Source organism: Eretmochelys imbricata, chromosome 5 (genome assembly GCF_965152235.1).
Source record: "Eretmochelys imbricata isolate rEreImb1 chromosome 5, rEreImb1.hap1, whole genome shotgun sequence".
Lineage (NCBI taxonomy): Eukaryota > Metazoa > Chordata > Testudines > Cheloniidae > Eretmochelys > Eretmochelys imbricata.
The window spans coordinates 61,464,648-61,489,388 of record NC_135576.1 but is presented as its reverse complement, the minus strand read 5'-3'; the positions used below and the strand labels follow the sequence as shown (position 1 = coordinate 61,489,388).

At 38.5% G+C, this 24,741-nt stretch overlaps 1 protein-coding gene across 9 annotated transcripts in view; it reads right to left on the bottom strand.

Moving 5' to 3' along the window:
• The window catches only part of RHOBTB3 (Rho related BTB domain containing 3), a 74,842-nt gene that overhangs the window by 6,331 nt on the left and 43,770 nt on the right, over positions 1–24,741 (bottom strand). For 2 of the 9 annotated variants that reach the window (XM_077817205.1, XM_077817210.1), the window contains 7 exons: positions 23,392–23,757; positions 16,273–16,385; positions 13,293–13,413; positions 5,623–5,796; positions 3,791–3,957; positions 2,859–2,955; positions 1,431–1,542 (listed from right to left, as the gene is read on the bottom strand). In XM_077817205.1, coding sequence (XP_077673331.1) covers positions 1,431–1,542; positions 2,859–2,955; positions 3,791–3,957; positions 5,623–5,796; positions 13,293–13,413; positions 16,273–16,385; positions 23,392–23,757 — 1,150 coding nt within the window. Of the gene's footprint in view, positions 1–189; positions 1,543–2,858; positions 2,956–3,790; positions 3,958–5,622; positions 5,797–13,292; positions 13,414–16,272; positions 16,386–23,391; positions 23,758–24,741 lie in introns of all 9 variants that reach the window. The other 7 variants (XR_013346160.1, XR_013346159.1, XM_077817206.1 and 4 more) reach the window with 7 other exon arrangements.

Below are 24,741 nucleotides of genomic sequence, written 5' to 3'. Positions count from 1 at the left end.
ATACCACAAAGGAAGCAGTAAGGCTGCCATCCCTAGAAACCTTCAGGAGAGGATTGCAGAGTACCTCCATGAAAGTTTCATCAAGATCTCTCATGAGAAATCAAGGGACATCCCTGTGTACATAAACTGCTCCACATGCCCCCACTGGCCTAATTCTACAAGAGAATGAAAAGCAGATAACAACAATACCTGTCTTTGTTGTACTCCTACTTCTTTTAGTACAAGTAAATTAATGAAAAGTCAGTAATTGTGCCATGTTAAATTGCGGGCACCAGCAGTACGTCATTGTAATGGGAAACTCATTTACACACTTTCCCGAAGTTTCTTCCCCTGCATCAAGCTCACCCATGCTCGACTGCTGGGACTGACTGGACTGTGGTGGAGTCTCAAAACAGGTCCTGGCGCCCCGCATAGGTGGAGCTCCCTGGTCGCACATCCCCCATCCTCCTCCTAGTTGTTCATGCCAGGGACCTGTGGCTCCACAAAGGTATCCATGGTTATGTGTGGGATATCAGTAGGGTCTCTGACAATTATGGCATGCAGCTCTTTGTAAAAGTGGCAGGTCTGCGGGTTAGCACCAGAATGACTGCTGGCCTCTCGATATGGCTGACCCATTCCTTCTCTTTCACACAGCACTGCAGCTGGCCTGTCGTACTCCTTCTCCTGCATACCCTGTGCAATCTGTTCATAGATAAACATGGCTGGTCCATAGCTGTGCTTACACAGCCTCTTCTCTCCACAGGCCCAGGAGATCCAATATCTCCTGTCTATTCCAAGCTGGAGTGTGTCTGGATCACGTGGCCGCCATGGTCAGCTGCATAGTTGCGTACAACAATGGGAGAGCTGGTAGGTATGCTCTCCAGCTGGACAAACAGGAAAAGGCATTTCAAAATTTGCAGGGTTTTAAAAGAGAGGGAGGGTCTTTCAGTCTCCATGACCCCTGGACAATGGCATTCACAATTGTGACCAAAGAGGTCAATGTCAGACACTGTTGAACAGTTGCTGGAGGGCTGTTAGAATCCATGTAAGTAACGCAGTGTTTACACTTGCGCTGCGTGGACCTCAGTACATCAACCATGGCTTAATGCTGCTCAGGGAGGGAGTGCTACTGCATTGCTGTAACGGGGCACTTACATCAGTAAGAGACAAATTTAGGTATAGACACATGCGGCTTACGTTGACCTAACTTTGTAGTGTAGACCAGGCCTGATTAACTCCTTATGCTGTCCTATGGTATATTTCTTAATCCCTTTAAAACATAACAGTAATTCATTATTAATTAAAAGAGTATTAGCAAGTGCATTAGAGAGTACAGTAGGACTCAAATGTTTATTTTCATCCCTGCTACAGTTTTAATAGCCTGCATGTAATTCCCAGCCTGTGATTCTCCAGTCTATGAACACTTTGTGAATAATCAATCTTCTGGTTACATTACTATGCAGTGGCATTTCTGGGAGTTGATATAATTCCTGTAATCTGCAAGCTGTTTCAGGTACATACTGGAAGGCCATCTGTGCATCTCAACAAAATTGCGTTCTTCCGCTAAAAGTAAATAAATAGTATTAATGTTAAACATGTGTATACACACACACACATACACTACAAACTGAAAAACTTCTAAAAATTGCTTTAAACAACATTAAGGGCACACAAACCCATAACAGAAGGGAGCAATAAAGTTAAGGCTGAAACTCTGTCCATTGCGCCGATGGTTTTTTTGCAGCACAAACTGTAAAAATCAACTGCCTGAATACCCTTGTTGTTGTGCTAGGCATAAATAAGTTAATTAATTTTAAATGAACATAGTATTCAGAAAAGATATCAAAATGACAGTCCTGGAGACAAATCCTCTATCCACAAAAGAGAAACAACATAGGTAGCAACAATGCGGAACACTTTCTTATGCAATCACAACACACAAGGAATAGTTCGTTCTCCACTCCTGACTTCCTATACTGAGAGTGACAACAAAGGGGATATGGATACATCTCTAATAAGAATTGAATTTAAAACTACTACTCAATTTTACACAGATCACCAAAAGCCTTCTAATAGTGACAAAAGGGTAAAATAAGACCTATTGCTGAATTTCCTTTTTGTTGCGGGTTTAGCTTAATTTTTTTCTTTTTTGTTTTTGTTTTTTGGTTTTGTTAGTGATCTTCCTAAAAAATAACTTTTTTTGAAACACAATTTTAGGTCATCATAATTAGGCAAGATACATCCTTCCTACTAACTCAGTGTCCCAGCATTTCCTGAATCAGATTGCATCAGAGGATGTCCACAGCCAATTTTCTTGGGTTAGGGACAGGCAGAATACAGATGTCAGCAGTGTACAATAGGGCCATATTGTGAGAGGTGCTAAGCTAATACAACTCCCATTAATCAGGCAGGTGGGTTTCTACATTTCTCTTAAAGCAAACTGGGTGGGTACACCTCACAAGGTTTGGCTTAAAAAAAAAAAATTATATATAATTTACCTCTTCCACTTCTATTTCCTAAACCAATTTGACTGACTACTTTGTCACTTGGATTTACTTACATGAATGAAGTGCCATTTAATCATTTGGTTTCATAATACGCTATATCACCTACTGAACAGCGCTATAGAGATCCTAAATTTTTTCTTTAAAAATTTTTTATGCTTCTTATGTGGTGTTTAAATACCATGTCCTTTGAATCAAGATTACAAGTTGTTTCCATGTATAAAATAAACACACTTAAGTACATCTCTCCGAAGTCTTATTTATCTCCTCATATGCTCAGAAGCAGCATTACTTAGCATTAATTCTTCAGTCCAAATACAGTGGAAAAGGTTGGGTTTTTTTTTAGTTTTTAAAAGACTGGAATTGGTTAACTACCTGAAAGATCTTGAAATTCAGGCTTTTGACTGAAGATGAGGTAGTTAGTGGCAATAAAATGAAGGAGCCAAGTTGAAAGGCAGTCAGAGTTGTGAAACTGCAAGGAAAAAAGGGAAGTGAAACAGAATACAAATAGTGTTCATGACTAAAACAGATAAAAGATAGCAGAAGGAAAAAAGCAGAAGTCATAATTTAAGATTTCCAGTGTCAAAGCAGCGGCATAGCAAATGAAGAATGGTATCCATGGCAAAAATAAATGAGGGAAAATATAGCACAACAATCTGGCAACAACATACAAATTCTCAGAACGTCAGGTGGAAGTAAATGTACTACCATAGGGATAGGCAAACTGTTTCACGTTAACAACAGGGCATGGTGCCAATTGTTAAAAACTGCTGTTAAAGGCAACCTTCCTTAGCTGAGGTAAGTGTTGAAGCAGCTGCTTAGACCCCTCCCTCCAGTGATAAATCTCTGATGAAGAATTACAAACAAGCACAGGTGCTACTACTGCAGCTGATCTACTATTAAATTAAGGGAAAAATGAGTAAGAGATGTCATAGGAAGAAGCTGACTTTAATAGTTTTTTGAATCCCAAATCTGTGTGGGAATGATGAGGGGCTACTCTCTCTGAACAGTTACTGAAAAACAGATGTAATACAGGAGAATTTTAAAAGAAAATTACAGTGTATTACAAATTATATTCTAATTATTACTTCTATTTACAAAAACAGTAAACTAAAACACAAAGTGTTTGAAATAGCAGCAAACAGGCAGCAAACAGGTAGCTGCCAGCCACCATGACAGTCTCACAAAGCAGACTAGGACTGAGAAAATTCAGGTCCAGTTAAAAATCAAAGTTGATATCAACAAAAAAAATTTTAAAGAAATTCCATCACTCATACATTACATGTCCATGTATGAGCAATACATACCTTGGCTTTTCTGAGCAAGCTAACAACACTGAGACTTGTAGACGCTAATTCCCTACTAGGCATACTCTGCAGCTGTGTGATGATATAAAGCTCACAGATATGCTGGAGTCTGGATACCTGGTACATCTCAGCACAAATCAAGAGAGACATGGCTTGCAAAATACTGGCTGGTGAAAAATACAAACACGACTTATGGTTAGCACAATCTCACTGGCGGCTGATCAAAACCAGTTTTACAGTAACCACTTAAATTTGCTTGGAATAGACACAAAATCGAAGTGCTGCTGATGATCTTATGTTTCTGTATTGTATTTCACAATTTTTTGACAGGTGAACTCTATTTTAGCAGAAAAGTATTTAATTTTAAAAAGAGTGACCACTATTTTATCTTCCAAAAGAATGAGCTAATGCAATATGTTGTTATTAAACTTTCCTATGTTGTCAACTGTGGGTCAAATATTGCTGGCCTCACACAAGTGAGCAGTCTTCAGTGAATTTAGGATTTGACCTTCCAATTTATATCATTTTGCTGTGTGTAGAAAAAATTGTTTTTGTAAAATTATGCAAAGTTTCATGAAAAAAACCAGACATAATATAGCAAGGTCTTTCTCTTTTTTTCAAACAGTAAAGTACAAGGGTAACATTTAAGCAGGTAGTGTTGGACAGAGAGATGAAAAATAAAAAATAAATAAAGAGCATTATTTTTTTAAAAATAATTTTCATTCATGTCCTCTAGGTGGTGGGGTGGGAGGAGGTATTGTTTCATATTCTCTATGTATATATAAAGTCTGCTGCAGTTTCCACGGTATGCATCGGATGAAGTGAGCTGTAGCTCACGAAAGCTCATGCTCAAATAAATTGGTTAGTCTCTAAGGTGCTACAAGTACTCCTTTTCTTTTTGAAATATTTAAGTACTACAACATAAAACTTTCAAAAATTCCTTATGACAGTTTATAAAACCAAGATTACTTTAACCAAAATCTGTTTTGGGGATTTATTCCAGCTCAGTGTAGTCATCCGGTTTTGTTATAACTACACTATGAGATTAGACAGATTTAAGCTTTAAAAAAAATGAAACTTGACAAAGAGAAACAACTTTGTACTAACCTGGAGCTCTGACTAGAAAAAAATACAGTTTAAATATTGTTTTGATCTAAAAAATGGCCTCCAGGCATTGGAATGGCCTTGAAATGACTTAAGATTTAATTTTCAGTGTGTTACTTAAGTAGAAGATGAATAAAACAATTTGTAAATTCTTTCTTTACTTCACCCTGATTCCATTATAAATGCATTTCATTGTAATGATACACTAATGCATCATATTTTGATAACTTACAAAAAAAATAAAAAGTTTTCCTTTTTAAAGGGGAGAGAACTTCATTTTCATGTTGTACCTCAGAAAGTTACACCTAAGACAAAATAGTTTCTAAGAAATATCTTTAGCTGATAGAAATCCTTAACCAGAAAATACACTTTTACTAGTGAATTTAAAGTACCCGGTAATGCAAAACTCTTCCCAGTGTACTTTGTTTACAACGCTGTCGTTTTGACACAAAACGTGAAAGGATGAAGCTATTAAGAATACGACTAGCAACTTTTCACTTAATTTTTCTATTTTGGCATTACACCTGAATACTAATTTACAGAGAAGTGTAAAACTTCAATCCTTCATTCAGTATGTTGCAGAGGCAGGGAAATGAAAAGTCACCGGTGTATCTCCTCCCCCTTACTTCCCCCCTTTACCCCTCTATGCCTAAAAAATCTGGGTGCAAAAATATGCCTGAAGTATGCAAGGAGTTAAAGGATATAAGGATATTTTTACATTTGCCTACCTGGACAACAGGAGTCAGTGTACAGATACTCTAGAAAGGAGAGGAAAGTATCTTTGGAAACCCCATAAACTGGAACCAGAAAACTATTTGCTTCTATATAACTTCCATTAAACATAGCTGCCATTACTTCACAGCGAGCCACTAGGACTGCTCTGTGGGCTGGTACAGTAGCACCTGTCAGATTTAAAACAAAAAATTATGACATTTATTACTGCAGCCTGCGCTCAACACCAGTTTTGCAAGTTAGAGAAGTACCTATCACTTCAGGCCAGATCCTCAGCTGGTATAAACTGACATCACTCCGCTGAAGTCAATGGAGATATGACAATTTACACCAGCTGGGGATTTGGACCATTGTGTCTTCTGTATGCAAGTAAAAGGCATGTGTAAGGATTTGCACTATACCCAAGTAGTTCCCAAGTTGACTTCAGGAGTATCACAGCTTTGCGAGATCTAAAGCTTTGTGAGATCACATTCAAACACACTAAGGCAAATCATCCAAGGTGGAATGCCAAGAAGTCAATGGAGTTTCAGCAAATACGAATTTAGCCCAAATTAAATGAAATAGTTCACATTTCAGTAAATCTGTGATGTTTTATAATATCTCATTATCTCATATGCGGCTTTATTATTTAATATTTATATTACCTACATGGCCTCATTAGGGCAGGACCCCATTGTACTAGGTGCTGTATAGTCCTTTCTTTGAAAAGCTTATAATCAAGGCCCTGATCCTGCAATTTTTTTGAGTCTAGGTGAATTGCTGCACCTGTGCAGCACTGTACTAAAGGGAATAGGCTCCACAGAAGTGCAGCAATTCACCCATATGCAAGAAGTTATAGGATCAGGGCCTAACAAGACAGATAATGTCTGAAGGGTGGGGAGGAGTTATATAGTCAATATATAGAATTTTCAGAGAAGTACATATATTAGCATTTAACTAATCTGTTTAACAATCTTCATTTCCCTCTGAACCTAACCATCACTAATTGACTGATTTCTTATAGGCATCAGTAAATGGTGTTTGCTTTCTGTTCTGTTACGATTAATCTTTGCTTATATTTTCAGATTATCTAATTAGCACACATTAAATTCGTTGGTACACCTATAGCATATATTTTATATCTATACATACACATATGTAAGAGGTGCACATTAAATAAAAGATATACTACATAAAATTATATAAAAATATTTGCATACATACACACTTTCAGTATTTAGGAGATTAAATAACCTTCTGTATTTTTTCAGCTGGGAGCCACTGTATTTGTATAATGTTTCAACAACACTTACTGAAGTACCAATACTTTTGTAGTCTAGGTGCCCAAATCCTGCAAACTCAGTGGAACTGCTCACATACTTAATGTTAAGCACATACGTTTGCAGGATCATGACCAAAGCCCTGTCACAATATATAAAAATTTCTTAATTGCACAGTTTAACTTTTCTAACTGTCCTACTTAAAAAATCAAATCAATTACTACAACGGTGACTGGAAAATTAGAGTAAAACTTACTCTTTGTGAAAATAGTACGTAGCCATTTTGGTAATGGATGGCATGCTCCTTTGTAAATGTCAATTTATACATCAGTGATATTTTCTTGGAAATATGTAGTGGGTGCTATTGTTTCATCAGCTTCCCACAAGGAATATCCTAAGAGCAGAACTTAGAACTAAACTGTTGTGTTGCCACGTTTTGCATTAGTGTTTTGTTTTCATTATCAAAGGTCCTTTTGTTTTTATTGCATACTGAAAACAACATCAGAAAAAAATCCCCTTTCTCCGTGCACCCATTTTTGAGGGATTAAATCTTCATATTTTACCCTGGGTGTTTCAAGTTGAAAACAAAATAATTCAACAATTGTCTAGTCTTTGGAGCGAGGTTTTTTTGCATATGGGGTAGGAGTGGACAAGTCAGGAAAATTGTTAGTGTTCAGATAAGTATCTTGTTTGATACTGATTTGCAAAGCATGCCCCAGATGTATCATTATTTTTTCCATGCAACTGTTCCTTTACTGGATAAGTGCATTTAGTTCTTGTGAAAGTTATCTAGAGTATGCCATTACTTTTGTGGTGCACACACATTCTTCAGAGGCAGTGAGAAAACAGATCCAGTGATTTGGTCCCTTTTTGGACTTCTGCCAAGGAATACTTACAAATCTTTATAAACAATCAATCCTCCTCAGTTAACAGTTAATAGCCTTTCAAATTATCCATTCAATTTTCTTAAAAAGGTCTCCTGTATTGTATTAAATCACAGATGGGCAAACTCTCTGGGCAGCTCCAGTAGCATGAAGGGACTAAAAAAACTGGCTGCATTCCCCCAACCCAGGTTTCTCTCAGCAGGCACAGAGGCTGCACAAAGCAGAAAGCTGGTGATAGAGGAGCTAGCCTGTACTCTTCACAGTCACTTCAATAACAATCAAGATATTCAACATTAAATATTTTAATTAAGTCTTCACTATTAAGAGTGCTAGAAAAATTATGCAAATTCTTTTAACAGGTTATTTTTAGCAATTTAAATCTGTTCATCTTCAAGATCTGTATGACATCCCAAAGGAAAAAAAGTGCGTAAAAAGCAAGTTACACCTACAATAGATACAGCAACGTAATACAAACAGCACACTCCTCACTATAAAGCAAAACCTTAATCCCAACATCACCATACATAACTGTTAGACACCAATCAAAGAAAGAAGTGTATGATGTATTATTTTCCATTAAAAAGTATGAGGGGTGTTATTTTCCAGGATAAGTTCAAGTTTTGTGTCCTAGTGCTGTTGTGGGGAATGTGGTGTATGTATAGTATTACTGTACCTCTTGGTGGCATATGGGATTATTCATAGCGGGGCAAAGTCTATGAAAAGTACGAATGTAACGTGTCTGGAGTGGTGTATGTTAAAATGGATACCTGAACTGGGCATTACCTTATTTTAAAGTATTTGGATGGGCTGTTTTTTTTATAAGCTAATAACTGGCTTTTAGAAAAGTTTCTTTTTTCTGTGGAAATTTATTGGAAAGTTATACGGTGATCATGGATCCTATGCACACCTACCACAACACATGGTGTACCTTGTCTGTGCACTAATGCCCCAAAAGCAACTATGTGGGTGAAACCAGACAATCACTGTACTCTCAAACTAACTCACACAGAAAAATTATAAAAGACAAACACTGTTTCGCACCATATCACGTCTCACAAAAGCATCACTCCATATATGACCTCTCAGTCCTTGTCCTTAAAGGAAACCTGCACAACACCTTCAAAAGACAAGCTTTGCAGCTTAAATTCATAACTTGGCTACACTCTAAAAACCATGGCCTTAATAAAGACACTGGATTTATGGTTTATTATAACAATCTGTAATATGCTACTTCCTCTTTTTTGTTCTATGACTATATGGTTGTTAATGGGCCATTTCCCCTTGAATGGTCCCTGTGACAGGGTGCTGACCAGGAATTGCTGAGCCAGCCCTCTGTCACTCCAGCTCCAATTAAGGGAGGTGAATTGGAGCGGATTCGAGGAACCTGAGCCTGATTGGCAGAGGCGGAACAGCTGCCAGGCTGATTAGCCTGAGGCTATATACAGACTCAGAGGGAGGAAAGGAGGGGAGTGGGAAGCCAGAGAGCGGAAGGAGAGGGGTAGCTATTCCCCCCTGGCTGCAAGAAAGAAAAGCCCTTCAGGCTGGAACCCCCAGCGATATATGGTGAAAGGCGGTGGGTTTACATTGTGTAAATAAACTGCACCAGTGACTGCTGAGTCAGAAAGTCTCTGAGTGATTTTTGGAGCAAAGCAGAGACAGGACCAAGGGGGGCCCTACTATAGTCCCTTATATTATGTGCTAACTGTTTATGCTAACCAATCTTTTCCACCTGTGATGTAGCACTGTTGCTCCCAGGATATTAGAGAGACAAGGTGGGTGAGATAATATATTTTACTGGACTAACTTCTGTTGGTGAGAGAGACAAGCTTTCAAGCTTACACAGAGCTCTTCAGGTCTGGGAAACTTACTCAGTGTCAGAGCTAAATACTAGATGAGATTGCTGTGCCACTGTAGCGTTTTAAATGTAGGCAAGCCCTGAGTACCTTTCCCAGAGCTGAAGAAGAGCTTGAAAGCTTGTCTATTTCACCAACAGGAGCTGGTTCAATAAAAGATAATTACCTCACCCACCTTTGTCTCACTAATATCCTGGAACCAACATGGCTATACCATCACCACAAACTAAAATCAAGAAGGAATTTTCCTTTCATAATCTCTTTCTGGAAAGAGCTTCAGAAGATATTACTCGGCCTCTAAAATATTTAAGGTTCATTAAGATAGCAGGGAATTTCTTAATTGGTTGTGGGGCTATCCGCGCAGGTAAGAGTCATTAACATGAGCTTTCCTTGTCAAGAGTATGTCGGAACAAGTGTTCTGAAATATGAAACAACAAAAGATACTAAAGAAATCAATATTTAGTATTTAATACAAACCCTTCTAATTAGCCACAGAGAAATCAATTGGGGGGGAAAGGAAATTCTCCACTTGAGGGGTTTTTCCCTCCCGTGAGAACCACCAGGGAGTTAGGGAGCAATATCCATTTTCAGTATTCTTCTGGACATGACATTCTTCAGTCTGCCAGGGTTAGAGCAGGTCAACACTACAGCTTTGGACCTCTGGCTTTGGTCACTAATCTCTGGGTGACCTTAGGCAATCCAACTAGCCTCTGCAAGGCTGTTGTGAAGCTTAACATATATTTGTACAGTATTTTAAGATCCTTGGAGGCAGGCAACTCTACAAGTCTGTAATGTTTTTAAGTAAACTGAATACCTTAGTGTTATTAAGAGCAAAACCCAGCATCTGCTCCTGAAGTGCCAGACAAATACACTTGGCTGATTAAATAACGACTCCCCAGGCAAAGAAATCTGAAATGGGAGCCGCAGCAGTGACTCGCTAGGGGGATAGGAAGGGGTTTCAACAGTATGTCTATACTGCACACAAGACTCTGGGATGACGTTTGAGCCCAACCCCTCCTTCTGTCCACTCACAAATCAGTCTCACTCAGATCAACAAGCACTCAGGACTTGAGTCCTAGGACCTTGCTAGGGTTGTCCTAGCTAAACCTGCCGTACCACTGAAGGAAGATTTATCCCTTCAAGGGCGAGGGCAGGAATAAGCTCTGCTTTCTCTAGTTCACTGTCCTCTCTGGGGTATGAGTGAGGGGAGCAGGATAAATAACACAGGATCAAAATAATTTTAACTATAATGCCCCTTAAAAGGTCTTAAAAACTTCAAAAATGAAGGAAATTCATTGGAAATGTCAAAATCCCCTGAGGAAAAATCACAGTGGATAGTTTCCTGAAGATTAATTTTATGTCAGGATAGATGTCCCACTCTGATCGCATCCAAGTTGCAGTATTTATAACCGGTCTTGATGAGTGAATGGGGCACTGGCTTTGAACACAAGAGACCTAGAGTCAATCCCTGTCTCTGCCGCTGGTTTTCTGGATGACCTTAGGCAAGTCACTTCTTCAACCCCCCAAACCTCAGTTTCCCTATCTGTAAAATGGGATGACGATATTGGCCTCCATTTTAAAGTGCTTCGAGATCTATGGATAAAAAGTGCTAGATAAAAGCTAAGTACTTTTACTGGTGGTGTTATGATACAAATGGAGGGAGGGAGCACAGGCAATATGCTCCTACCCAACCCATACACCGCCCCCGGCCAAACACACACGTTTGTTTGGCTGGCTATTAGCCTGCCTGGAGCCCTGAACTGAACAAACTGCATTTTTTGAATGAGAAAAACAATCTACAAAAATGAGGTTTTGAAAGGTGACTGCCCATTTCTCAGAAAACTTATCTAAACAGGAGATAAGAGGGGAGACCTATGTCTGTTGTCAGGGAAGCAGATGGTGTCTGAATGGAAGGGTCTGCCTGTGTCGTAAATGTAAAGGGAAGGGTAACCACCTATCTGTATACAGTGCTATAAAATCCCTCCTGGCCAGAGGCAAAATCCTTTCACCTGTAAAGGGTTAAGAAACTACAGTGACCTCGCTGGCACCTGACCCAAAATGGCCAATGAGGGGACAAGATTCTTTCAAATCTGGAGGGGGGGGACAAAGGATTTTGTCTGTCTGTGTGATACCTTTGCTGGGAACAGATCAAGGATGCAAGCCTTCCAGCTCTTCTAAAGTTAGTAAGTAATGCATTAGATATTCTTTTGTTTTTCGGCTTGTGAAATTCACTGTGCTGGAGCGAATGTGTATTCCTGTTTTTGTGTCTTTTTGTAACTTCAGGTTTTGCCTAGAAGGATTCTCTATGTTTTGAATCTGGTTACCCTATAAAATATTTACCATCCTGATTTTACAGAGGTGATTTTTACCTTTTCTTTAACTAAAACTCTTCTTTTAAGAACTGGATTGATTTTTCATTGTTCTTAAGATCCAAGGGTTTGGGTCTGTGTTCACCTGTACAAATTGGTGAGGATTTTTATCAAGCCTTCTCCAGGAAAGGGGGTGTAGGGCTTGGGGTGATATTTTTGGGGAAGATGTCTCCAAGCGGTCTCTTTCCCTGTTCTTTGTTTAAATCACTTTGTGGTGGCAGTGTACCAGGTTTTTAACCTAAGCTGGTTCCCAAGGCAAGAAAGAAATCTGTGCCTTGGGGAATTTTTAACCTAAGCTGGTAAGAATAAGCTTAGGGGGGTCTTTCATGCAGGTCCCCACATCTGTACCCTAGAGTTCAGAGTGGGGAAGGAACCTTGACAACCTGCCACAAGCATCTTCCCCCCCCCATCCCAGGGAGTTGAGGGGGAAGAAGATCACCAGAGTTTCTTTTCTTCTTTCCTTTTCCACGTGATGGCTGCGAGCACTGATGCATTCCTCGCTGAGTGCAGGTGCTGTCAGCAGCATCCCAGAAGCAGCACTTTGCCAGACTGGGAATCAGATCTCAAAGCCTTCCAGCTCTGTTCTAAATTTAGAGCTACGATGCTTGTGCACATTCTAAATTTAGCAAAAGGTATTCTTTCATCTCCAGCTAACTTGGCTGCTTCTACTGCAACTGCTCGTGCTGTTTTCTCTAAGTAGCTTCGTCACAAACTTTTCAGCTCATGAGGCAGCAAGTTACACTTTTTCCAGCTTCCTACTTTATGTCTTCCCATTTACTGTATAGCTTTGCCTGCAGTAAAAAGAGCTAACCCTTGGGAGCCCATATGGGCTGGGAAGCATGATCTGATTAAGCATATTTCTGGGCAGACATATAAGCTGTTGGTAGCTCATAATATTTTTATTACAAAGCTTTTATTCTGAGTTACCCAGGAAAGAATTTTCTGTAGTATCTGGCTGGTGAGTCTTGCCCATATGCTCAGGGTTTAGCTGATCGCCATATTTGGGGTCGGGAAGGAATTTTCCTCCAGGGCAGATTGGAAGGGGCCCTGGAGGTTTTTTGCCTTCCTCTGTAGCATGGGGTACAGGTCACTTGCTGGAGGATTCTCTGCTCCTTGAAGTCTTTAAACCACAATTTGAGGACTTCAATAGCTCAGACATAGGTGAGGTTTTTCAGGAGTGGATGGGTGAGATTCTGTGGCCTGCATTGTGCAGGGGGTCAGACTAGATGATCATAATGGTCCCTTCTGACCTTAGTATCTATGAATCTATGAAAAAACAAGGAAAAACTGAGACACTGTACCTTGTATTTGGAAGATGACATCAGCTAAGACATGTGTATTAAAAAAAAGCTTGAGAGAAGTATCAGATAACTGCAAGGGTCTTGCTGTCTGATGAGATCTGCAATTCTTGGCACTATTCACCTGCAAGACAAAGATACTGACATGTATAATTGCCTCCTAGTTGTACATGGGTGTTGCATATTGTTTCTACCATGAAATGCAATGATTCTCATCTTTCCTCCTAATTCCTTTTTCCATCACTGTTGACAACTCCACTATCCTCCCCATCTCTCAAATTTATAATCTTGAAGATCCCTAGCACCTTTTTTGTTCTCCGCCCACATGCAAAAATCTTGACAAAACCTACTGCTTCTGCTGTAACATTTCTAAAATCTGCCTCTCTCTCTCTCTACAACCCCCATTATCACAACCTGTTTCATACCACTGTTCTCTCTCTCATTTAGACCATTGTAAACTCTTCCACTCCAGTCATTTCATCTCTCACCTTTTCAACATAAAAAGCTATAAAAATCTTTTTGCCATTTCAGTCATGTCTTTACCCTTCTCAAGACCCTTCACTGGTTCCTTGTCTCTTCCTTTGAAAAGCTGTAATTGCTCATCCTCATTGTTAAAGCTCCCATTTCTACATCTCATGTCAGCTTGTGGTTAGACCATTCCTCATGTCATTATTCCCGTTGTCTCCTGCTCCCACTTATACCTTTGTGTTTTTTTCCCAGTACACTACAGTCTACATCTGCAACGATACCCCTCTCCTGCAAACCAAAGGCTTTTCTACACTTACAGCATTGCAGTGGCACAACTGCAGCAGCGCTGCTGTAACATTTAGTGAAGACACTACCTACGCTGACAGGAGAGCGTCTCCCATCGGCATAGGTACTTCACCTCCCTGAGAGGCAGCAGCTATGTCGATGGGAGAAACTCTCGCATCAATATAGCACTGTCTACACTGGGAGTTAGGTCAGATAACTGTATCGCTCAGGGGTGTGGATTTTCCACACCTGAGTGACATAGTTATACTGACCTAAGTTGGTAGTGTAAACCAAACCAAAGTGCCCTCACTTTCTCCCTTCAAATCCCTCCTCAAAAGCTAATTCTTTTGCTTTGATTTCAATTATTGATTTCAAATAATTTTTATGAATTTAGAAACTTTACCTAAAGCTAAAATTCATAAATTAAGTTCTATATAAGTAATTAAGAAGGGAAACCAAATTAAAAATAATAGTAATTAAAATCGTACTGCTAAGTTTCCTGAATGAAGTTTAATTAAACAGGGCTCAACTGATATTTAAAATCTGATCTAATTTATGTATTTATGTTTATTTTTACAAGAAAACCTGACTATATATCCAGAGCAGCTAGAGGGGCCAGAGGGAGTACCAATTTAAAAGATTCTCTTTTCAATCAGAGTCTTCTCTCTCTTTCCATGCCCCTTCCATCTGCCAGTCAGGGAAGCAAGAGAAATAAAAGGTCCATTTAAGACAGGGGTAGGCAAAATGCAGCCAGCCAGCCATTTTACTCCAGCCCTCAAGCTCCCGCTGGGGCGCGGGATCTGGGGCTTGCCCCGCTCCAGCCGGGGAGCAGGGTTGGGGGCCACTCCACGCGGCTCCCGGAAGCAGCGGCATGGCCTCGCTCCAGCTCCTACGCATAAGGGCAGCCAGGGGGCTCCAATCTTCATGCTGTCCCTGCAGCTCCCATTGGCCACGAACTGTGGCCAATGGCACCTGTGGACGGGTCAGCATGCAGAGATGCCTAGCCATGGAGCTTTACAAAGAAGGACTCCCTTTCAAGCACCCTCCACCTGTCAGTTGCACTGTTGTCAACTCTTGCAATTTTATTGTGAGTCTCAGTATATTTAGTGCTTTTCTTAAAGCCCCAAATATGAAATCAAGAGCTTGTGAGAGCTTCAACTTTCATTTTTAAAGAAGTATGTGTCTAGCTCTCATGACTGGGAAGTAAAGCTTGACAGTGCTAAGCAAGTGCACACTTAAGGTTCAAAAAATCAAAAGGCAAATAAAAATCATGAGATTTTTTTTGTCCCCGTCAAAAAATACATATTGGATTATTTTTAAACCAATTTCATGAATATTTGGGTTTGGCTCATAACCTTTGAATGCTTGGGGTTGGCAATTTTGCCATTCAGAGAGCAGCAACTTCTATTCACAAAAGTTAACTGACTTGTTGATTCACATTTTGTCTTGGGGCAGGGGGAGGTTTAACACACACAATTTAGGGTACAACCCACTTCCCATTTAAGTCAATAAAAAAAACCTTTGTATAAGGTTTGCAGTAGCAGGGAGGAGGTAAATTTATTTAAGAGCTGTTTAAAATTAGACCACTATGTATTTTTGACTAATACACTTATTTTCATGTGAACTACATTTCCCTGTGAAGTAACTCTGGTTCAAATATAAATTATTAGTAGACAGATATTTACTTCTCAACACCCACTTAAAGAAACCACCTCCTGATTTCTGTTAGAGAGGCAGAACTTCTGGCAGATACACATAATGGCAGAGCTTTCCTGGGGCAGCCTCTATTACATCTGAATTACTGTTAATACTGGTGGGCAGACTGTGATGGAGAAAGTATTATTTATCGTTTTAAGTAACCTACTGTTACATAGACTTCACTGATCAAACTTACAGTAATACTGTACTTTGGAAGTGCACCTATGTTATTATACAATGGGGGGAGAGGTAACATCTTTTTATTGGACCAACTTCTGAGCGTCTCTCTCACCAACAGAAGTTGGTCCAACAAAAGATGTTACCTCACCCACCTCGTTTCTCTAATATCCTGGGATCAACATGGCTACAAAATACATTTAAGTTGTTATATTTATTTTTTAAAAACAGCTGACAGACAAGATTCTGCAAACCACAATACTTGTACAACAAAGATCATTACGAAAAGTTATTTTTCATGAGTCCAGCTATTCTACGCTAGAAGTGATTACAAAAGAAAATAGTGGCAATTGACCTTTCCTGGAGTTTTCAGGATACATTTAACTTTCTCAAGTATGAGCTCAATTTCTCCTGGGTCTTTCAACTTCTTTTTTATATCTTCTTCCAACAATTCCCATTGGAAAGCACCTATGACAAAACCAAGTTACATCCTTAAGGCATGGAATAGCTTTTTGGTCCATATTATTACGTATAAATTAATGTGCATGGGACTTCATGGACAGATAAAAGAATGCCTATGCCCAACAATTCAGTTTTATAGAAAAAAGTATTTCACAGCACTTTTGTTACTTAGATTTTTCAGCAAGTTTGTGCCCTAGAAAGCACAAATTATAACTCTGCAATGGTCAACTCTATGCACTGATGTAATGTTGACTTTATCAGGATTTTGCAAGATAAGGCCAGCATATCTTGATTTAGAGTCTCAAAGAAGTCTAGGCAATTTAGATATGTGCATATCATAGAAAAAAGTCTAAATCCCCTCGACTGCTTCAAAAATATCAAGATGAACTTAACTCAAGGTCCTGTATAAACTTTGTATGGACAATTTCAGAAAAGATTCTGTTTAAGCACAGAATCAGGAATTTAACTATGTTAATTTCTCCTAATATATCAGTTATTTGACATTTTGAATGATGCCTACATTGCTGAAGCTTAAAGGATCAGCTACCTAAAGCAATTTACACACGAGGCAGAACAGGGAAGGGGGAGGACATTTCTACCAAAATCAGTTTATTTAGATTTTCGTTTTCTGTGTTTTCCCTGTTATGTTTTCTAGTCCCAAGGTTCTCAAACTACTGTCCTTGGGCCATTAGCGGCCTGCAAAGAGCTGGCTGATAACATAGTGTTGGCTCCTTCCTATTACATTAAAAGGACTAGAAACTACATTATTTTTCTAATATTACTTTTCCATGTAAGCAATTGCTGTAGTTTCCACAGAAATGCTGCTAAATTTGAGAGGAGGTAAGCTTCACAAATGTGAATGGGACACAACTTTTCTATTAAAATCTGTTCTAAAATTTTGAAAACTCTATATAGGGTTTTATACTATGCTCACCCCCCTAGTATTTATGCTCTCAACAGTATAAAATAAGTTTGTTCTTTGGCATATGGCGCTCTCTTCCTTAAAATCCTAGGATACTGTGAAGAAATTAGGTTTTATTTTTATAACACTTTCTAAAATAAAAGCTATCTATTGTGGAAGATACTTGTGTTTCAAGATCTTCCTTTACAAACCAACTTCTTCTCCTTCGGATTCTGGATTGAATTTATATTTGATATCTCTAATTGCCAAGGAAACTACAGCAACATCTAAAACGTTAAAATCAAAAGTTTCCTGCAAGATCAAGTAGAAAAAGCTAGATTGAGAGGAAACACACATAAGTATCAAAATATTAAAATTAAAAAAACAAGTGAAATCTTCCCTAGTGAAAGCCTAGTATCTACAGATCAAGAACTGTACACTAAAGTATCCATAAATATCCTACCCGATCAAAATTTGGAAACTATTCTGAAAGAGAAAAAAGATCACATATCCACAGATTTCTCGGGTCTTGATAATTCTTACATAGGTTCCAGTTGTTCAGTAGCTGCTCTCCTAGAAATTTATAGTACTTGCTTATATGAGAGAAAAATCCCACCTCTCCAAAAACTGCCAAAATGCAAGATTAAGCATTCCACAGATCAGTGGTCCCCAACCTTTCTGTGGGAATAGCACATTCGTATTTCCAACAGACTGTGGCGGGCAGCGGAAAGAAGCCTCGCCAGTGGCATTTCGGTGGGGGGTTCTCAGGTGGCCGCGCTCGGCAGCAGCATTTTGGCGGCATGGTGTCCTGCGGGCGCACACAACTGCCCCGGCGGGCGCCACTGCGCCCGCAGGCAAGGCGTTGGGGACCCCTGCCGCAGATATTCTGTTTTCAGAAGAGAACTCTATGACTCCATCCAGCCCAATCACCATAAAGGGCAACTGGTCCCTCAGAAAGGATACTGAAAAACTTGCTGAATATGAGAGTCCACTAGCATCCGACTGTGAGAGCTGTTGCTTTATAAAATATGTGCTCCCAGCTGTCATCTGAAGAAAAAAAGTTTAACATGTAGTTATAGTCCAAAAAGTGACTATGTAAAAATGGCACCTTCTAACATCTTCAAAAAAATCTGCTTCCTGTGGGTCAAAGTGATATGTTAGGCTCTCCACAGATAGCAGTTCTACTTTGGAGAAAGAAAGTAAAAGATCATGGACTTCAAAGATATGGAGCTAGAAAGAACATTATTACTTTGACTGTTCTGCTTCTTTCATGGGTCTGGAAGAAATAAGCCTATTTATGAATAAAATGAAGAATGAAAAATGCATAAATGAATATACAGGAGAAAATAAACTTAAAACTAATTGAAACCTTTACTGCTACTAAGAAAAGTAGGTGTAAACAGAAAACACTAACTTCCAAAAAGATAGGTGTTCCCAGTGTTGCTCATCCCTGCTACAGGAAAGAAACTTTCAAGATTCTAAAGGAGCAAAGAAAGCCTTTCTGGGTTATCTGCTTTATGATTGACAATTTTAGCTGTCTCCAAAGAGATAAACCATCCTATAGTGGAATACTGGCTGACAGGATACCAAAAAGGGATTGCTGTTGCTAAGGGCCTTAGATGCTGTGGTTTTCTGGTGTATAGGCATTACTGCCACAGGCAAAGAAACCAGACTTATTTTACTAAAAATCTGAACCCAAATACACACAAAGGTACACTAAACAAAAAGTATTTACTAAGCAATTGTATTTAAGGTATTTGGTAAACAGATGAACAGAACAGCATTACCTGATAATTTGATGTTTGGTTTCTATACTGATTATAAAGAGCCACAAGCATCTCTGACTATGAAGAATTTTAAAGTGGCAAATTCTGTGAATATTCATGCGTTCTTCACTGTTTGTACATGAGAGGAAGGATGGCTCAATGGTTGAAGTGCTGACATGGGACATGGGAGATTTGAGTTCAATTCCATCTCCACTATGTAATTCCTGTGTGACCTTGGGCAAGTCACTTGGTCTCTGTGCCTCAGTTTCCCATTTGTCAAGTGATCGAGGAGATGGTGCTGCCAGGATAAAAAGTGCCTCTGGAAACATGATACCCCTATGACCAAGTCAGTCAGAGGATGGACACACACACAATTATACACCTTTGAAAATTTCAGAAGCTCATTTTTAAGTCACTGTATCCCCAGAAAGTGCATCTGAATTACATGTACGTGATTTTTAAAGATAATTATCCAACTGAGGGATTATCTATATTTTCAAAAGACTAAACTGCAATTGCTAAAATTTTTGGTAGTAAATGTGAAAAACAAACATTTTTAAAGTAATCTGTAGAACTTCCATCTGAACATTACCAAATGGTTATAAGGTTAGCAAAGAGAGAGTCTCTTTCAGCAATAGGTAGCATAGTCCATCATTTAAAAAACTCTCTCCTCTTTCGGAGACCCTTATTCTATTCACAACTGCCTTTAATGGGGGTAGGATCCAGCCCAAACTGCACAGTAAATATCTTTATTTAGCAATAATGTATACTTAACTGGTATCATATGGTATCATTTGAAGAAACAAGGTAAAAAACATGGTCTAATATTTTGTCTGAATAAACTTCAAACATCAATGCTTTGTTTCAATGACCATTCGGGTTGAGGGACTCAACTATAGATGAGAGGCACATAGTCTGAAGGGGTAAGGGAGATGAAAAGGTGGCATACAGCTCATATTCATGTCCTTTTGTGATGCTAGGCCCCACATTGTGCAGGCCAGTCACCATGCATAAGTTAGAGCAAACCTCAGTGTGCTCTCGCATTCACCCACTGTAGTCAAACCCAAGGGGCTGAAACAGCAGCTAGGCATTGATGCAGTATGGAATACCCTGATCTCACCCCCCATCTGCTAGTCGTGCCACTATACCAGCAGTGGCGGGAGAGAGGGAAAGTCTATTTCAACCTTATGAATAGAATCCATTGATAATGGGGCACAAAGCATCTACACTGTATCTCAAAAACTAGACTTCTATTCTTTCTGACTCCATATTTTCCTTAAAAATCCTCTAAAATGGGAAGACCCAAGTCTGATAGGCACCATATTCTGAACTGACTTACACCATTTGTGATCTCAATGAGATCGCAAGCTATAACTTAGGGAAGAATTTGATCTATGCAAATATAAATTGCTTGTGTGTTTTGGCTAATATACATGAAGTTAAAATTAAGACAGAGCACCAGCATAGGCCAACAAACTGTATTTACAAGCCAAAGCACAAAGGATTACTGCACTAGTCTTTCTTCTCTGAAGATCTAAATTTAAACCCTGATTTATAACAGAAATTAAATTAATCGGTCACTATTGGTGCACATCAGAAAAACTCCACAGTATAAAAGGATTGGCAGACTGATCAAGAAAAGCCTAGGGCTAGAATAAAAGGGATATTATTATTAGTCACAAATGAGGTATTGTTGACAGAGGCTCTCACAGTGCATGCCCATATGGTATTTAAACCAACATTATAAATTCTTCACTTTGGTAAGTACTAAAGGGGAGTTAGCTGTTCAATTCCTTTGTGTCTTTGAAAATCCCCCCGCATCTCCAAGTCAGTCACCGTTAAAAGAGGCTGAATTTACAGCATTATCAAGGGCTTGAGTAACAAAATGTGAGGAATCTTCTTCTCCAAGATAGTGTTTTGTCCTCTGCATCTAATGCAGAACAACATTACGGAATGAGGAAGCAATAGCTCACAACAAGGTGTGCATTCAGCCAATATGCACACATTTTCAGTGTTTGTATTCTGGGTAAAGCACACACCCTTGAGCATATTACTAAGCTTATAAAATGGTTTATAAGAAGTTTAACAATTTAAATATAATACTTATACTATTAAATTTTATTTGTTTTAATAAGTATTATATTTAAAGTAAGGAAAATTACTTATTTATTCTATGTAGACTGATTTTAAAAAAAAACAAAAAAACGAGAAAAAAACAGAAAAAGGTTCCAAAACAGTGTATTAAAAACATTTGGCATAGATTTCAAATACATTTCTTTTTGCGATTTTGTAAACTACCTACCTATACTCACTTTTCTCCTTACCCTCCTTCTCTTTTCCTTTCCTTCTTCTTGCCCTATTTCTCCCTACCTTTACAACCACCCCCCTTCCTTCATCTTTATTTCCTCAATCCTCTGCCTACTTCAAAAAAAATAACCCCCTTATCAGTCCAGAGATGCTGAAGAGATGAGCATTTTCAGAGAAGCTGCCACCACTAGTTGAACAGAAAGGAAGGAGCAAAGATCCACAGAGAAGCAGTTCACTCAAGTGCTGCTTCTCCTAGTAAGGACTGCTCCAGCCACTCAGCTAAAATACATGGGACCAGCAGAGGTTTTCCTTCTGAAGCCCTACTTAAGCTGCTACCATTACTCAGTGGATTAATGACAGTATCATCCTCCTCTGAAGTTCTGGAGCAGTAGAAGCGGAAAGGAAATGAAGTAAAACAAAAGAAAAAGATAAGGAGAAAGAAATGAGAATTAAGAATTTCAGAAAATCATTAAAAGGATATTTTAAACATTTCCTATATGAATATTATTTGATAAGTCTGCATGTAGCATAGTGATCTAGTTGGTGAAGTTACTTTATAGACCTCATGTGTGTTCAGTGGGAGATAATTAGTACAGAAAATCACATAGGATGCTCATCTCCTAATTTCCACTTTAAATGTTGTTTCAAATTATTGACCAGCATATAAATAGTGGGAATATACACATGTATATAAGGCAGTACTGAACTGCCAAGTAGCAGCACTAAGTCCTGCCAGGGAAATCTATGATTCTAAATCCAACCCCACTGCAGCGATAGATAAGCCATGAGAATCAGGAAGCATGCAGAGCTCCTCAGAGGTTAAATGCCATTACTGGGGGGCTCAGCTCTCTACTTCCTCCAATGCAAGCCTCATATAAGATCACTCCTCCAAAGGTTGGCATGAGACTTTGGCCAAAAAACAAAAAATCAGCTTACACCCAATATGGTACACAAACTGAAGGCTCTTTCAGCCAACCAGATAATTTACATCCAGATTATTTTTACAAAAAAGTTTGCTAATGCTCCACGCTGTTTTACTGAAGGCATAAGATTGGAATCAGTCTTGGAGGAATTATAGTAAAATATTCCTGGCCCTTTCCAAAGGCTATGGACTGCCATTCTAAGGGAACAGTCCTTTAAATGCTTTCAACAACCATCATTCTGGAGATAAACTCAGCTTCCTTACATATAACATCTTTAACAATATATAGGTACACATTTCTAATTACTGTGAATGTAATGATGCATTATTTAGAGAACTACTACTTCCTCCCAAAAATATCTTATAGTTTTCATTAGTGGGGATGTCATATGTAATACAACTAGAAGTCGTATCAGTACAAAGTAATAGGCTATTCAAACAAAAAAGAGTTGCTAGATGATTCAGTGTTCTTTAATACTTTGTGTCTTTAACTGAATCTCACAAAGTGCTTTACAGAGCAGAAAAATATAATTAGCACCATTTTAACAGATAGGGAAATGGAGGTTAAGTGACTTGCCCAAGGTTACAAAATGAAAATGGCAGAAATGAAAACAGAACACTGATCACATCACTCCCAGTCCTCCGCTTCAACAAACCAGATAATGTTGCTCCCCATTCTCTTTAACATACTAGTGTACACAATGTTTTTAACCATTTTTAACAGTTTTATTTTGTTCTGAAATTTATCTCACTGAAAAGCTGTTTTTAGCAGGGTGATGTTTGGCATTACATTCATTTTTACCTGTTACTTATGGAAAATTTATCATCATTTTTAGAATTTTGGAGGAAATTTTTTTCCACTTTAGAAGCTTCTGGTTTACTAGATTCAGTGACTTTGGAACTGAATGTATAGTGCTGAAAGCAATAATTTTAAGGTTAAGCTCCATTTCCATGTAGAAGTTATTCGAAATAATGGGTTATAGAGATGGACTTTTTAATCAAATTGATTTAATCCTAATAGAGGAATATATTTTGGTAGGGTAATATACACACTTCATAACAATATGTTTGCTCTCTAAAAAGATAGTAAACACTGGAACCATTCTGACAGGATACCTGAATAAATGAAGTGCAGAATGTCTGACAAACAAAAACAGAAGAAAGTGTCTTTAACAATGACTCTAACCGGTGGACCGCATGGTGAACCTTGGTTAGAAACTGGAAACACAGCCTCACTGTTCACTGCAAACAGAGTCTGTGCAGTCCTTATGATAGAGGAATCCTGAATATCAGCTGGACTCTTCACATTGAAAAGTAACATGAAGACATGGCTTACAGAGCACAAAACAATCTTGTGTGCTTCTACTACTTCCTTTAAATCTTCTGAGTAAAATATCACGTCCACACACTGGCAGCAGATCAGCAAGTTATGTAAATCGGAATTATAATGCGAGGCTTCACCTTTTAAGATTGGCATTTTTTCTATAAAAGTGAGATATTAAAAATAATAATGAATGAACTGTTTTGTAACTCTAAACTCCTATTAGTGGCTATGCAAACAAAAGCATCTTTATTCTCAGAAACTGGATCAAATGAGGACATAAAAGGGTATTTTCTTAATTACCCTCAATAAAAATTTGCTCTTTAAAAACTACACATCACCTTCACCATTAGAACAAATCCAGTCTTTCATTCACCTTGAGTGAGGTTAGTAGAATAATTAACATTAGAACTGTTTAGTAAAAATGTTTCCACCATTTTATAAATCTTCCAAACATTTTTTTAAAAATTTATAATTATAGACATGTCTAATCTTTCATGTCATCTCACATGGTTTTTACATAAAAAGGGACTTAATAAAAAACTATAAATAAGTGTATACTTTACCAATATTATGGTTTAGTAAAACAATCTTTCTGAACTCAGAACTTCAACAACTCAATTTTTTGCATACCCACAAGATAAATGCAGTCTCAACACCTTACACTCTGCAGAAATCAGAGAGGTTAGAGACAGAGCCTGAAAGACTCACAGCAAGAGTTAACTGTCCGTAAAAAATGTTTCAGTGCAAAATTATTTATAGAACAACTCCATTAAACGTACTAGGCCAAATCCTTCCTTCCCTTACACCCACGCAACCCCTCTGACTTCATAGACGGAGCTCAGATCGATTACAAGTACTACTCTGATTTCAATCTCAGAACTGAGTGTAAAATGATTTAGGAGATTGTATAATTATGAGAAGTTTTATAAGAGTATATATTTTGCAAAGGTAATTTCTAATATGTTTATTATCTTAACTTAAGGTAACTTCATTTTTGAAAGGTAAGAGGTGTGGTCTGGTCCTCTTCTCATTTAAATCCATGGGAATGTTGCCATTGACTTGAACTAGGGAGAGGACTGGGCTCCAGATCCTAGGCTAAGGTCCAATATTTGGCATTTTTTAGAAAAAGTTATATTACACAG